Raw genomic sequence first — 14355 nt, 5'->3', positions numbered from 1 at the left:
TGGGTACAAATGGTAATTTTCTTTTTTTATGGGTAGATATGTTAACTTTTTCAACTTTCGTGGATAAAAATGGTAGTTTACTCTTAAACTTTTATTGAATTTGTGTACAAAAATATAATGCTAGCTAATTGATAATAAAAAATAATAAAATTATTAGTCTTTTAGTACTATTAATATAAAAATTTATGCAAACTTAAAACATGTTTTTGTATAAAAAAATATATTAGAGATATAATTATTTATATATATTTTTATTAATTTATTTATTTTTTTAAAAATAATTTTATGACCATTTTAAAGTAATTTTTATTTTCTTTTACACAACGCATTTAAAACTATATCGGATAACCAATGAAAAGGTTGAAATAGATAATTGTGTTGTCAAATAGAATTTCTAAAATTTAATTATTTTATAGCTCTTTATAATTTTAGCTAAGTTTATTTAAATTAGCATCTTCTTTCAAGGCAAATAGCCAAATACCAAATACAAGGTTTTTTTTGTTGTGTTAAAAATAAGAGACTAAATTGAAAAAGAATTTGTGTATTATTAAATGTATTTAAGTTATCTATTTAAGTTGTCTAGAATGATACAATATAAAAGGGTATTAATAGATATTAAGAGAATCGTAATAATAAAAATGTAATCTCTTATAATAAATATTCAAATATACTAAATAATATTAATTAATCTTAATTATATTCTAACATCTTAGTCGCTAAATATAAAGTTCCATTATTAGCATCCTTCTTACACCTGGTATACCCACCACATACCCAAATGCACCATCAGCTTAGGTCCCCTTCAAAACTTTTGACCTAGCAAATGCTCATAACTGGTAGTTGCATTGCCTAATTATCATTTATCACACTATTTTTTGTACTCACGAGCCTTGTGAGCAGCCCATGTGAACAAGCAAAACCACATAAAACGCAATAAAAAAGACCAAACAGGTACCCGCAGTGAGAGGGATGATGCTGCTATACTCAACATAGCTAATTAGCCATTGAGTACTCCTCGTTTAGTTTTTTTTTTCTTTAAAATATTTTTTAAAATGCACAATTCTATAAAATATAATTACCTTTTGTAGTTTTTATTTGTAATTTTGTGTTTTATATTATTGTGAAGTTAATAAATAGGAATAAGTATTTTTTTCGTCCCCAGGGATCAAAATCAAAATCGTCTCCGACCTTTTTTTGTTATTAAAATCATTCTCAACGTTATAAAACGTTATAAAATCGTCATTTTTCGAATTTTTGAACCAAAATACCCTCATCATCATCATTCTCCTCTTTACCTTCTTCACCCCACCACCTCCATTGCCACCAATATTACCACCACAACCACCATCAACACCAACACCAACACCAACACCAACACAAACACCACCACCAACACCAACCAACATCAACACCAAAAACACTAAACAACAGCAACAACACCATACCACCACAACCAATATCAATACCAACACCACCACCACCACCACTACCACCATCAAGCCCCTCATCGTAACCCCCACCCCTCACTCCCTCACCGTAACCCCCCACCCCCTCACCGTAACCATCACCACCATCAATCCCCCTACCCCTCACCCCACTCCCTCACCCCCTCACCGTAACTCTTCACTCCCTCACCCCCTCATCGTAACCATCACCACCATCCAGCCCCCCACCCCTCACCCCACTCCCTCACTCCCTCACCGTAACCCTCCACCCCCCTTTCTCATGCCCCTTTCTTCATGGTCATCATCATCATCATCAACAGATAAATTTCACAAAAACCAGAAATTTCACAATAAATATTTCACAATAAGTTTCACCAAAAATTCAGAAATTTCTCAAAAAATCCAGTTCACAGAAGAAGAAGAAAAAGAAGAAGAAAAAGAAGAAGAAGAAGCGGTGGTGGGGTGGTGCGGTGCGGTGCGGTAGGACGGCAGGGCGACGGTGCGACAGTATGGAGAAGAAGACGAAGAAGAAGATGGTCATGCGGTGGTGACGGTGCGGTGCGGTGCTGCAGGACGGCGGTGCGGTGCGGAGCGGCAGGCAGTGCAGTGGTCCCCTTCTCTCCCCCCTCTTCCCCCCTCCTCCCCCCTTTCTTTCTCCCCCCCCCCAGTCCTCACCCCCTTTTCTTCTTTATTTATTTATTTATTTATTTTATATTTATTTTATTTTATAATTTTTTAATAATGAAAGGTAATTTAGTAAAAAAAAATAGAAAATGACGATTTTATAACGTTTTGTAACGTTGAAGATGATTTTAATAACAAAAAAGGTCGGAGACAATTTTGATTTTGACCCCAAGATTTTGGAGACGAAAAAAGTACTTATCCCTAATAAATACTATATGAAGGCATATTTCATCTCATTTCTAATGCTTGGATCAGCTATGGCCACAGAGATATGTGCATGTTCACAACTTAGTAAGTGTTTGAATTAAAGTTTGTAAACCGTAATTTATATAAAATTAATTTTGTAAAATTAATTTTGATTAAAAATAAGTTGGTATTAATGTAATTTATATTTGACAATTATTTTTATTATCAAAATAAATTATAATAAAACTAAAAAAAAATTAAACATGTATTTAATACTCCAAATACTAAATCAAATACACCTTTAGCTATCACTTTTGTTCTCTGCTCTTTGGTTGGTGGCTTGGTTAAGTGTGAGAAACTTATGGAAAAAACTAAGACAAATGTGTCTGAGTTCTATTGTAGATATGAAAACTGTACCAACAATATATACAAGGGGAAGCTACACATTTATGTAACTATGTAACTAAGTTGGTTCAACACCAAAAAAATTTAATAACATTAAATGAAACATGAAATACACGCATCCAACACATACGAAAATTACTCTTGCCTAACGCTTCTTTTCCCCCACGCTTCTTCTTCTTCTCCCGCTCTTCTTTTTGTTTACGCACGGAGCGTCTTCTTCTTCTTCGTTTTCTTTTTCGCATTCCTCCTTCTCCTCCTTCTCCTCCTTTTTCGTGTTCTTTCTTCTTCATGTGTTTTCTCCTTATCGTCATTCTTTTGTTATTGTTGCTGTATTTTTTTGTCTTTTCCTTCTTCTCTCTCTGGTGAAGAAGCGGTAGAAGGTGAGGAAGAAGAGTTTTGAATAGTGCAGAATGAACTGAACACAGTACTCATGGTGAACCGAACACAATACAATTGTATAGTACTGAGTAAACGAAATATAATCCATTATATAAAATCAAATTCAAACAGCTTTTGTGTTCCTTCTTCTTCACGTGTTTTCTCCTTATCGTCATTCTTTTGTTGTTGCTGCTGTATTTTTTTTGTCTTTTCCTTCTTCTCTCTCTGGTGAAGAAGCAGTAGAAGGTGAGGAAGAAGAGTTTTGAATAGTTCAGAATGAACCGAACACAGTATTTATGGTGAACCGAACACAGTACTCATGGTGAACTGAACATAGTATTCATGGTGAATCGAACACAATACAATTGTATAGTACTGAGTGAACGAAACATAATCCATTATATAAAATCAAATTCAAACAGCTTTCTACAGAATGAACCGAACACAGTATTCATGGTGAACCGAAGATAGTCTCATGGTGAACCGAATACAATACTCATGGTGAAGCAATTGTATAATACTGAGTGAACGAAACATAATCCATTATATAAAATCAAATTCAAATAACTCTGCCTACAATTTACATATTATTAATTCAATTCAATTCAATTCAGTACACCTCCGTCCATTTAATTCAATTCAAATTAGCAATTGCATTCCATTCACTTCGATTCAAAATTGAATAATCCAAATTTTGTCAGTTTGATTCGTTTTAGAAGAGTAATACAAATCGCTCTCCTAATTTGAAATTGAGTCATTTATTGTTTCGATTCAGAAGTGCAGATTGAAAAATAAAATGAAAAAGAATATGAAGAAAATAAATGCAACGTAACCAGATCGAAATAAGAAAACGAGAAGATGAACGCGACCAGAGGAGAACGACGAAGGCAATGCAGATCAATAAGGAAGAACGAGAGAAGAAGAAGAAGAAGAAGGAGAAGAAGGAAGTTTACATTGCAGCAGAAGGTTTACGTTGAGCAAAGCTTTAGGTTACAGCACGTTATATGTAGCGCGTGTATGACAAACGAGTGAGGGATGAAGGACCCGTGTGTAAAAAAAATTACTTGATTAACAACCATATAAAAAATACATGGATGCAGAATTTTTTCGTATATATAATAGATTCGGCTAAGTTACTAATTATTGAATTAAGTGTTCGATTGAAACGTTTAATTATATTAATTGTTTAATTCGATAATAATTAAATAAATATATAAAATTATATTAAAAATAAGAACTCAAATAATAAAATAAAGAAATAGAATATTTTTATTAAATGATAAAAAAGTAATTTACATCACTTAAGTTTAATTAAATAAATATAGAAATGATAATTTAGTCAAAACTTTAAAATAATATATATAATTATTAACACTAAATATAAAACAGCAACTTTGGTCTAAATGGCTAACTAAACTGCTGGAGTATCGATTTGCTGAATTTTTTATAGATATGGTCTAATTTTGATAACTAGGTCTAGGATGATTCTAAGGTAACTTATAACTATAAAATATAATTATTTTGGGTTTAGTATACAGGGTTTGTTATTAATTAATTATCAATGTTTAAAAATACAAGTTGTTGGATTATTAAACTAAAAAAAAAAATTCAATTAATAATTAAAAATAATAATAAAAAATAATAAATTTTAATACGCTTCTAATATTTTTTATAGGAAAATTAGTTAAGCTATTTAAATTTTTAAAAAGATAAATAACTAACTTATCATTTTATTTTTTTAGAAATTAATTTGCCTAATATTCTAAAAAATCAAGATCAATTTGTTAATTTTTTTGTTAAAAACTAATTTATTCCAAATCAAAATTATTGAGAACTAATTTAGTGTATTACTCTCAATAAAATGGGAAGAGTGTAGTCACCCAAAAAAAAATGAGAAGAGTGTATCTTCACTATCTTAGTCAACTAAAGACTTGAGAGATGTAAGCTGTATTGGGTGAATGATTTTTTGTTAGCTTTAATTGATTCGTTTACCACTATAAATTTACTAAATTTTTAATTTAAAAATATTATATATATTAAAAATTAATTATAAAATTAGTCATAATATATTTATATATATGTATTGTGACTAAATTCTTATAATAATCTTTTAGATTTATGATTTTTACTATTTTAGCTTTTCAAAATCAAAATTAACTGTATTGACTTCCAAGATCTAATTTTGGATATTATATTAATCATTAAACTCTTTTTAGTATACTGAATCGACGAATAAAGTGCTAAATTGATTTTGACTAATAAGACTGAACACATCATAGTTATCAGAATCAAACCGGTGATCGAACCGATTAAATTACTGGTCATTAGGTTATTAGTTCAACCAGTAGGTCACTGATTGAACCGATTGACCCGGTCCTATATAAATAAAAAATAAAATATAGTAAAAAATTTAGAAATAAAAATTTAAAATACATATTTTTACTAATATTTTAAAAATATCTAGCTATTCTAAACAATATGGAACAGAAACAATAAGTATTTTGTTAATTTTACTCTATCATAAATATTTTTATTTTATTTTTATATTAAAATAACTATTATTTTCTAATTTTAATAATTTATTAATTAGTTTATATCTATTATACTATTATATACTACAAGTATTTATTGAAAAATAATATTAATAGATATTATATAATTATGAAAAAAATAATAAGTGAGTTTATAATTACTGTTAAATAAAAATATAATTAATTTAAGAATGAGTGAGCTTATAATTAAAATTAAAATAAATTAAATAAAAATAAATTATTTGTTGAAAGATATCAATACATATTTTAATTTGCATATATACTAGTAACAAACAAGTTAGCCTCGTGGTTGGTGGTTGAGGCTACTGTTCATATCCTTGAGGGAGGGGATTTGAACCTCAACGGTTTCATTTTGAAAAAAATTTGAAGTTGAAACGGTTCGATCGGACCGATCTTTACCGAGTTGGTCGATTTTTATCGGTTCACTCTGAATTTGATCGGTTTCCATCGATTTTTAATCTTGTGCGGTCTAATCATCGGACTGGATCGGTATAAAATTTGATTTACTTAATTTTTGGTCGAATTGGCCGGTCCAGTCCGGTTTTGATAACAATGGAACACAGGACTAAACAATATTATATCATTTGTCACTTAAATAAGGCAAAAAACGAGAAGATGAAGAAGAATTTATATAACGTGCAAACTGTATTATCTTCTCTCGTTCTCTAAAATGACTTTATTTTTATCTTATTTAAGCGCCAAAATAAAATGTCGTTATTTAGTCCTGTGTCTAACATGATCATTTAGAGTTAGTTTAACATTCTATTCGTTGACTTAATATCGAAAAGAGTTCAAAAACTAATATAGTGCGTGTTTGAAGTTAAATCTCAGGTATCAGTATAATAAATTTTAAGGTGAATGCTATCCAACCCCCTTTAAAATAACATGTAAGTTACCCTTCATTATGTGTCACATTGTAATTGGTCTTTATCTTAACCATAGTTGGGTTATTTTATAATTTATTATTCTTAAAATATCAAAGCTCCACTCCCGTTAATTGAAGCATATTCCACTCCTCCATTTTTTGTTCATCACTTCATCACCTAGATTCAGTCCTTCCAAGCACTGAAGCACCGTCGCGTTCGTGACAAGAAGCACCAACGTCATCGCCATCTACTGCCCTCCCACACAACCTCTCTTTCTTTAGTGCATCATCCCTTAGTCACGTCGTTAAATTCCGTCGCCCATAACTTGTCCTTCTCAATATAGCCAGTGCCTCTTTTGCCATGGATCACTGCTTATCCACGTAATTAATGGTTAATTTTGGTTATTAAATTTTTTTATTAAAAAAATATATCTTTATTTAATTACGTGATGGAACACATATTTATATGTAAAATATAATATAATAAAATAAATCTATTCAAAGTATTTAAAAGTATAATTAAAATTATAAACATACAAATATAATAATAAAATTTGTACTCCAAACAAATAAACATATTTTTTTATCATACATATATTATTTAAAAAATAAATATATTATTAAAATTAATAACAGAAATTTAAAATGATAAAATTTAACTTTCTTACCGTATTTTTTATAGTATTTTATTTTTTTAATTTTTAATTTATTAGTACTTTATTATTTAATTAATAATTAAACAAATTATTTTTATGAAAAATTATTTTTTGTATTATATTAGAGAATAGACCAATATAGCAGTTTAAAAAATAAATTGTATAAATATTTAAGAGATAAATATGAAATACATACCTAAAATAAATAAAACAGACAAAATGGGAGTACTCTTGAGAAATGGAGAATTATTTTTGTCTGTTTTATTTATTTTAGGCATGTATTTCATATTTATCTCTTAAATATCTATCTATATAATTTAATTTTGTATTTAAAAATTTTAATGTTATCTATTTTTTATTTAAAAATTATTTTTACATTATTTTTTAAACTGTTATATTGGTCTCTTTAAGATAATACAAAAAAATTTATCATGAAGATAATTTATTTAATCATTAATTAAATAATAAAGTACGAATAAATTAAAAATTAAAAGAATAAAAATACTATAAAAAATACTTGTAAAAAAGTTAGATTTTATCATTTTAAACTTGTGTTATTAATTTTAACAATTTATTATTTTTTAAAATTATTTATGTACGATAAAAAATATATTTTTCTGATTTTAATTATACTTTTAAGTACTCTAAATAGAATTATTATATTATATTTTACATATAAATATATGTTCTATCGTGTAATTAAATAAAGATTTGTTTTAATAAAAAAATTTAATAATCAAACTAAACACTGCTTAGATATGCATTTCATATAGTCACCAAAAAAAAGATATGTATTTCATATTTATCTCTTAAATATTTATATAATTTATTTTTTAAAGTGTTATATTGGTCTCTTCTCTAATATAATATAAAAAATAATTTTTCATAAAAATAATTTGTTTAATTATTAATTAAATAATAAAGTACTAATAAATTAAAAATTAAAAAATAAAAATACTATAAAAAATACGATAAAAAATTGAATTTTATCATTTTAAATTTATGTTATTAATTTTAATAATATATTTATTTTTAAATAATATATGTATGATAAAAAAATATGTTTATTTGTTTGGAGTACAAATTTTATTATTATATTTGTATGTTCATGATTTTAATTATATTTTTAAATACTTTGAATAGATTTATTTTATTATATTATATTTTACATATAAATATATGTTCTAACGTAATTAAATAAAGATATATTTTTTTAATAAAAAAAATTAATAACCAAATTAACCATTAATTATGTAAGTAAACAGTGATCCACAGTAAAAGAGGCGTTGGCTATACTACTGGGAAGAGAGGGCATGGCGACGGTGCTTCTTGTCACTAACGCGACGGTGCTTGGAAGGACCAATTAACAAAGCATGGAGGAGTGGAATATGCTTAATTAACGGGAGTGGAAGTATATATTTTAAAAATAATAAATTATAAAATAATCCAACTATGATTAAAATAAGGACCAATTATAATATGACACATAATGAAGGGTAACTTACATGTTATTTTAGAGAGGATTGGGTAGCATTCACCAAATTTTAAATATAAGAGACTAAAATGATAAATACATTAAATCTCATGAACCATTATTAGAATTTAGTCATTGTATTGTTAAACTAATTTATTTTAATTCTCAATTTCTTTCTTTATTTAATTGGTTTTTTCGTCTTTTTCTGATTTTGTTGGGAAATTTCATAACCATATCAAGTTTCAAGATTTGATCTACAATAATACGATGAACCGTTGCTTGCACCCAACGATGATACAAAATGGAGCACTAGCTATATCACCACTATGAACTTTTCAGACTTGAACTTATATTGAGGATATATCATATGTTTGTATCCCGTCAACTTTTTGGTACCATTATCAAATGCATCAAATTTCCGCCACACACACACAGAGGTAGTGATTATAATCATTATTCACTTATATATCACATGTTCTAAATCCAAGGTGTATCATGTGCGTTCACTTATCATATATATCACATGCTCTAAATCCAAGGAAGTGTATCATTGGTGAATGCTGTATTGAATTTGATACAGACCCTACTTAATTGTAAGCCTGGTTGTTTAATTAGGAACTGTTATGACATTAAAAGAGATCAGAAGAAGGGGGGGGGGGGGGGGGGGGTTTATAAACAATGATGAAAAGATCTATACATGTTCTACGCCTTGGTCATAGAGCAATTACAAGCTAAATAATAAGAATAAAATATTCATGTGTTAGTAGGACTTTATTACGTGAAGCTGATTAGAAAGAAAGACTTTTACCAATAATTCACTCATTAATCTTATAAAGAATAGGGCTAACAATAAGTAGAATAGAGTAGGGTTTAGACTCTATCCTAATTCTATTTGTGGGTTGAAAATTTTATTAAAATTCTATCCTACTCTATCTGGGAGTTGAGAATCTCTCAACTCTAACTCTACCCGCACCCTAAAATTCTAAACTCTATCATACCCTATCCTACCCGTAAAAATATCAAATTTTTTCAAAATAAATATAAAATTCAATCATTTCGAATTTTATACATATTAATAACATAAAAAATAAAAAACTAATACTCTAAATTACTAAATTAACTAACTAGTTTAGCGGTTGTTCACTTTTTGTAAATCATTACATAAGGAAAGTTGTGGGTTTAACTCTCACTTCCTTCACTATATACCTAATTTTTATAAAATATGTGTTATATAAGAGGTGCGGGTAGGGTAGAGTAGGGTACACCCTAAATCCGTACTCTACCCTACCTGCAGGCATACCCGAACCGTACCCTATCGTACCTGCAGCGGGTTGGGTAGCGTACCCTACCCAAACGGATTGGACCGGATTGGGTACCCACGGATGGAGTATGAATTGCCAGCCCTAATAAAGAGGAGTGTTAGAAAACAATAAATTTTGTGATTTAAAATTATTAATTAGTTATTATTAATATTTTTAATGATGTGAGATTATTTACTTTTTTTTTGTTAATTAAGTACTGATCTCTTAAACTTTTTCTCTTATAAAATTGCATGTTACTAGGATTGAAATTGAGTTGAATAGAATTGACTTAGATCAAAGATTCACAAAAATTAAGTTCACTTTCCAATTTGATTAATTAAAAATTGATTTTATTTATAAAGGAGTTTAGTTAAAGATATGCTTAAAGTCATTAAAATTAAAAAAGTTATTATAGAAAAATATATATAATTTAGTTTTCAATGTAACTATTATGTATTTATTAAAATAAAAAATTTAAAACATTTTATTAATAATAATTTTAATTTGTTCTATTAAAATACATGTTAGCTAAAACCACTTTTTAATTTAGATATGGAAAAAAAATGGTGTAGGACACAGTTATAGAGTGTATAGGTGCTTTATACAGTTGTGGTGTCAAGAGCAAATCAGATAGTCCGATTTGTGTTTAAAAATTAAAAAAATATTGCATTACACAAATCGGACCGTCCGATTTGTATTTTAAACAATTAAAAAAAATTAATATTCAAATCGGACCATCCGATTTTTGTTTTCAAAATAAAAAAATTTAAAAGTACAAATCGGATCTTCCGATTTTTCCTCCCACACAAATCGGACCATCCGATTTGTGTTCAAAATTTTTTTAACAAAGAAATCGCATAGTCCGATTTCTTCACTTTATGATTCAAAAAAAAATATCCCACATTCATGTCTAGCACTATTCATCTCCATATCCATGTACAACACACACAGAATATGCATATCCAAAAAAATTAGCCAGCTAAAACTATGGTGATTATATATGGTTTTTATGATCATGTGGGATGAGTTGTTTTCCTATTTAACAACACTTTTTAATTTAAAAATTAAAAAATAAAAAATAAAAAATTATTTTAGTTTTAAATATTTGGACTAAATTATAGTTTGATTATTAACGTTTTAAACGACTTATTTTAGTTTAATAAAGTTTCAAAACTAATATTGTTCCATTATTAAATTTGACATGAAAAATTAACATATTAAAAATACAATAACATTTGATTTTAGTATCACCCTTCAATAATCACTAATATAAATAATTTTTCTTAGATTTTAGAACAGTAATGATTGATTTTCATCTCAAATATTTTATTTCGTTTTATTTTTGTCCTTTAGTCTGTTAAAATTTTCTTTCAAAAATACTTTTTTTCCCTCTCTTTATCGCTTTTCTCTTATTATTTTGTTGCATTCACTCTCAAATTACTATAACAACCATTGTAATGAATAATGATATATTTACGATTTTTGGAAAATCATAATGGATGAAAGGGTATTTTTGGAAGAATATTTTTATTTTGATAAGAAAATTAAAATATAACGATATAAATGTTCAAGGATAAAAATAAGACGTTTCAAATATTAGAGATGAAATTAGAACTTATTTTAAATGTTAGAGATTAATATAATATTTTATCTAAATCATTAATATATAGATATTTTACTCTCTTCTATTATAAAAAATTTAACAAGACTTATTATCTATTCAATCTATAATAAAATAAAAAATATTACAATTTGGATATGGAAAAAAAATTGACTAACAAATATGAATATTATAATTATGTGTTTGTGTAAAATTATTATTACAAATTAAAATAAAAATACATAATATATATATAATCAAACCAACTCATTAGCTAACGAACTTAGTTTATTCAAATTTAAATTCGATTCATTTAATATATAAATTCAAATTCATACTCAAGCTTGGCTCATAAATTCATGAACTCATTAGTTTATCGAACTGATAAAGAATCGAACTTGAGCTAAATTATAATCTAACTTAGGGCCAGTTTAGCTAAACTTCTTAAATAAGTTCTTTTGAAAAAGGAGCTTAAAATATAAAGACTTTTATTAATAATAACTTTTAAATAAATTATTTTGTGTTTGGAAAGTTATTATAGAAGTTCTTGTTTTAAAATTGTGCATTAAATAGGAGTAATAAAATAGCTTTTGAAAATAGAAGAAGTCACATTTTTTAACTTCTTCAAAAACTCTTAAATAACTTTTTGAAAAGTTAAAAATTTATTTTTACCAAACACTATTAATGCAACTTTTTATAAATCAAAAGTTAAAAAATAATAACTTTTTGGTGTTTCCCAAACGGACCCTTAATCTACTTACAGTCCTATATGTTGGGTTAAACCATTGTTATTACCAAAGGTTACAAAGAATTTAAAATGAAGGATAAGAAAGAAAAAAGAAAAAAAAAACAATTGTGTTCTCATGTATGTGTTTAGTATATTAGAATAAAGCTTTAGAAGATCAAATAATTTAAATAACCATGTTTTAAGATTATCAACATCTCCCATCTTGTTAATTATTAGTAAGTTCTCTCTCTCACACACATGCACATACAAGCAAATTCTATAAATACATGAAGAAGCATATGGCCATATATTATCCTACCCATCTCAAACTCACACATAGTATAACACATACAAAACAACTAAATATATTCTATCTCTATGGCATATGAAAAACCATTCCTTGACCTTAAGCTTACCATGGAAGATGTTATCTTAGTAAAGCCATCAAAACCAACTCCTTCATCTGTAATCTCTCTATCCACAATTGATAATAGACCAGAACTTAATAGTCTATGTCAAACCATTCACATATTTAAACCACCAAATAACACTATTCTTATTGATGATCCTCAAAATGCCCAAAATGACCCTGCACTTGTGATCAAAGAAGCACTCTCGAAGGCTTTGTTCTATTACTACCCTCTTGCTGGAAGGCTTGTAAAACATGCTGATGGGAAACTTAGAATCCATTGCAATGCATATGGAGTTCCATTTCTGGAGGCCATTGCGAACTGCAAGCTTTCTTGCCTTCACTACCTTGATGGTAGTGACACTGAAAATGCAAAACACTTGGCTTTTGATAATCCTTTTCATGAAGATGATGATGATGAAAATGGTTACCAATATCCCTTGGGAATAAAGGTGACCAAGTTTCTCTGTGGCGGGTTCACAGTTGGAATAGGCGCATCACATGCTGTTTTTGATGGAATTGGAGGATCTCAATTCTTTCAAGCCATGGCTGAACTTGCGAGCGGAAAAAGCGAGCCATCTGTGAAACCTGTGTGGGAGAGGGAAAGGCTAAATGGGTCAATTACTGAACATCCATTGCTAAGTCCCATGGATGAGGCCTCGGCCGCGGTTTCACCTTACTTGCCCACCAAAACTCTCGTGCATGAATGTTTTAAGGTGGATAGTGAGAGCATAAAAAGACTCAAAAAGAGTTTAATGAAGGAAATAAGTTATAGCAATAATATTAATTACTCTTTGGAGGGTGAAAGCTTTACAAGTTTTGAAGCCCTTGGTGCTTATGTTTGGAGGTCAAGAACTAGAGCTTTGAAACTCAACTATGATGGAAAAACTTCATTGGCTATTGTTGTAGGGTTAAGAAGGAATCACTCGTTGATTCCTCCTTTGCCTGAAGGGTATTATGGGAATGCTTTTGTGGACCCAAAAGTTGTGCTAACAGTAAAGGAACTCAATGAAAAGCCACTATCCCATGTGGTAAAGATGATCAAAGAGACTAAGAAGCTTGGTTTCTCAAAGGAGTATATAAGGAATGCTATTGACACAAAAGAGACAAAAATAGAGCACTTTGATTATCAAGGTATCGGTGCATCTATGGTTTTGTCTAGTTGGATGCACTTGGGTATGTTGGAAAACATGAACAAAGGGTGGGCTAAGCCAGTGAACATGGTACCGGCACCATGCAACATGTTTGGGACAGTTGGAGTGTGCATTTTTTCACCTCCTAGTGACTTGGATCCTTCAATGAATGGAGGTGTTAGAATCTTTGTTTCTCTGCCTAATGATGCTATGCCCATGTTCAAGGAGGAGATGGAAGCTCTCATGCTTGTTAAACCATAGATGATGGGAAACAACAACAACAATAATAAAGGGTGCTTGATGTGTTCATCATGCATGCAAAAACTATGGTGTCTACAATAACCTCTCATCTAATGATAAATAATAATAAATAAATTGATGGTGTGATGTCTATAATGTAAAATAAATACATATATAATTATGGTAATCAAATGTGTTTCATGTTTGATTCGTGCTAGGGATTCTGGGTCTTTCTTCTTCCTAATGTTGCCTTGAACGTTTGTAATACTTTTTGTCTGGAATAAAAGCTCAATATCTATT

General features: G+C 28.5%; 1 protein-coding gene across 1 annotated transcript; it reads left to right on the top strand.

Moving 5' to 3' along the window:
* The first annotated feature begins 12597 nt into the window (after positions 1–12597).
* Positions 12598–14338, top strand: LOC130942947 (spermidine coumaroyl-CoA acyltransferase-like). Its single transcript, XM_057871042.1, has one exon. The coding sequence runs from the start codon at positions 12652–12654 to the stop codon at positions 14074–14076; it is 1425 nt and encodes a 474-aa protein (XP_057727025.1). The 5' UTR covers positions 12598–12651; the 3' UTR covers positions 14077–14338.
* The last annotated feature ends 17 nt before the right edge of the window (positions 14339–14355 follow it).

Source organism: Arachis stenosperma, chromosome 1, assembly GCF_014773155.1.
Source record: "Arachis stenosperma cultivar V10309 chromosome 1, arast.V10309.gnm1.PFL2, whole genome shotgun sequence".
In the NCBI taxonomy this organism is placed as follows: Eukaryota; Viridiplantae; Streptophyta; class Magnoliopsida; order Fabales; family Fabaceae; genus Arachis; species Arachis stenosperma.
The sequence above is the reverse complement of the archived record's forward strand: the minus strand, read 5'-3'. Positions and strand labels throughout refer to the sequence as shown.

Coding starts and splice junctions, on each gene's coding strand:
- LOC130942947 (XM_057871042.1), top strand. CDS start 12,652: ATGGCATATGAAAAACCATTCCTTGACCTTAAGCTTACCATGGAAGAT.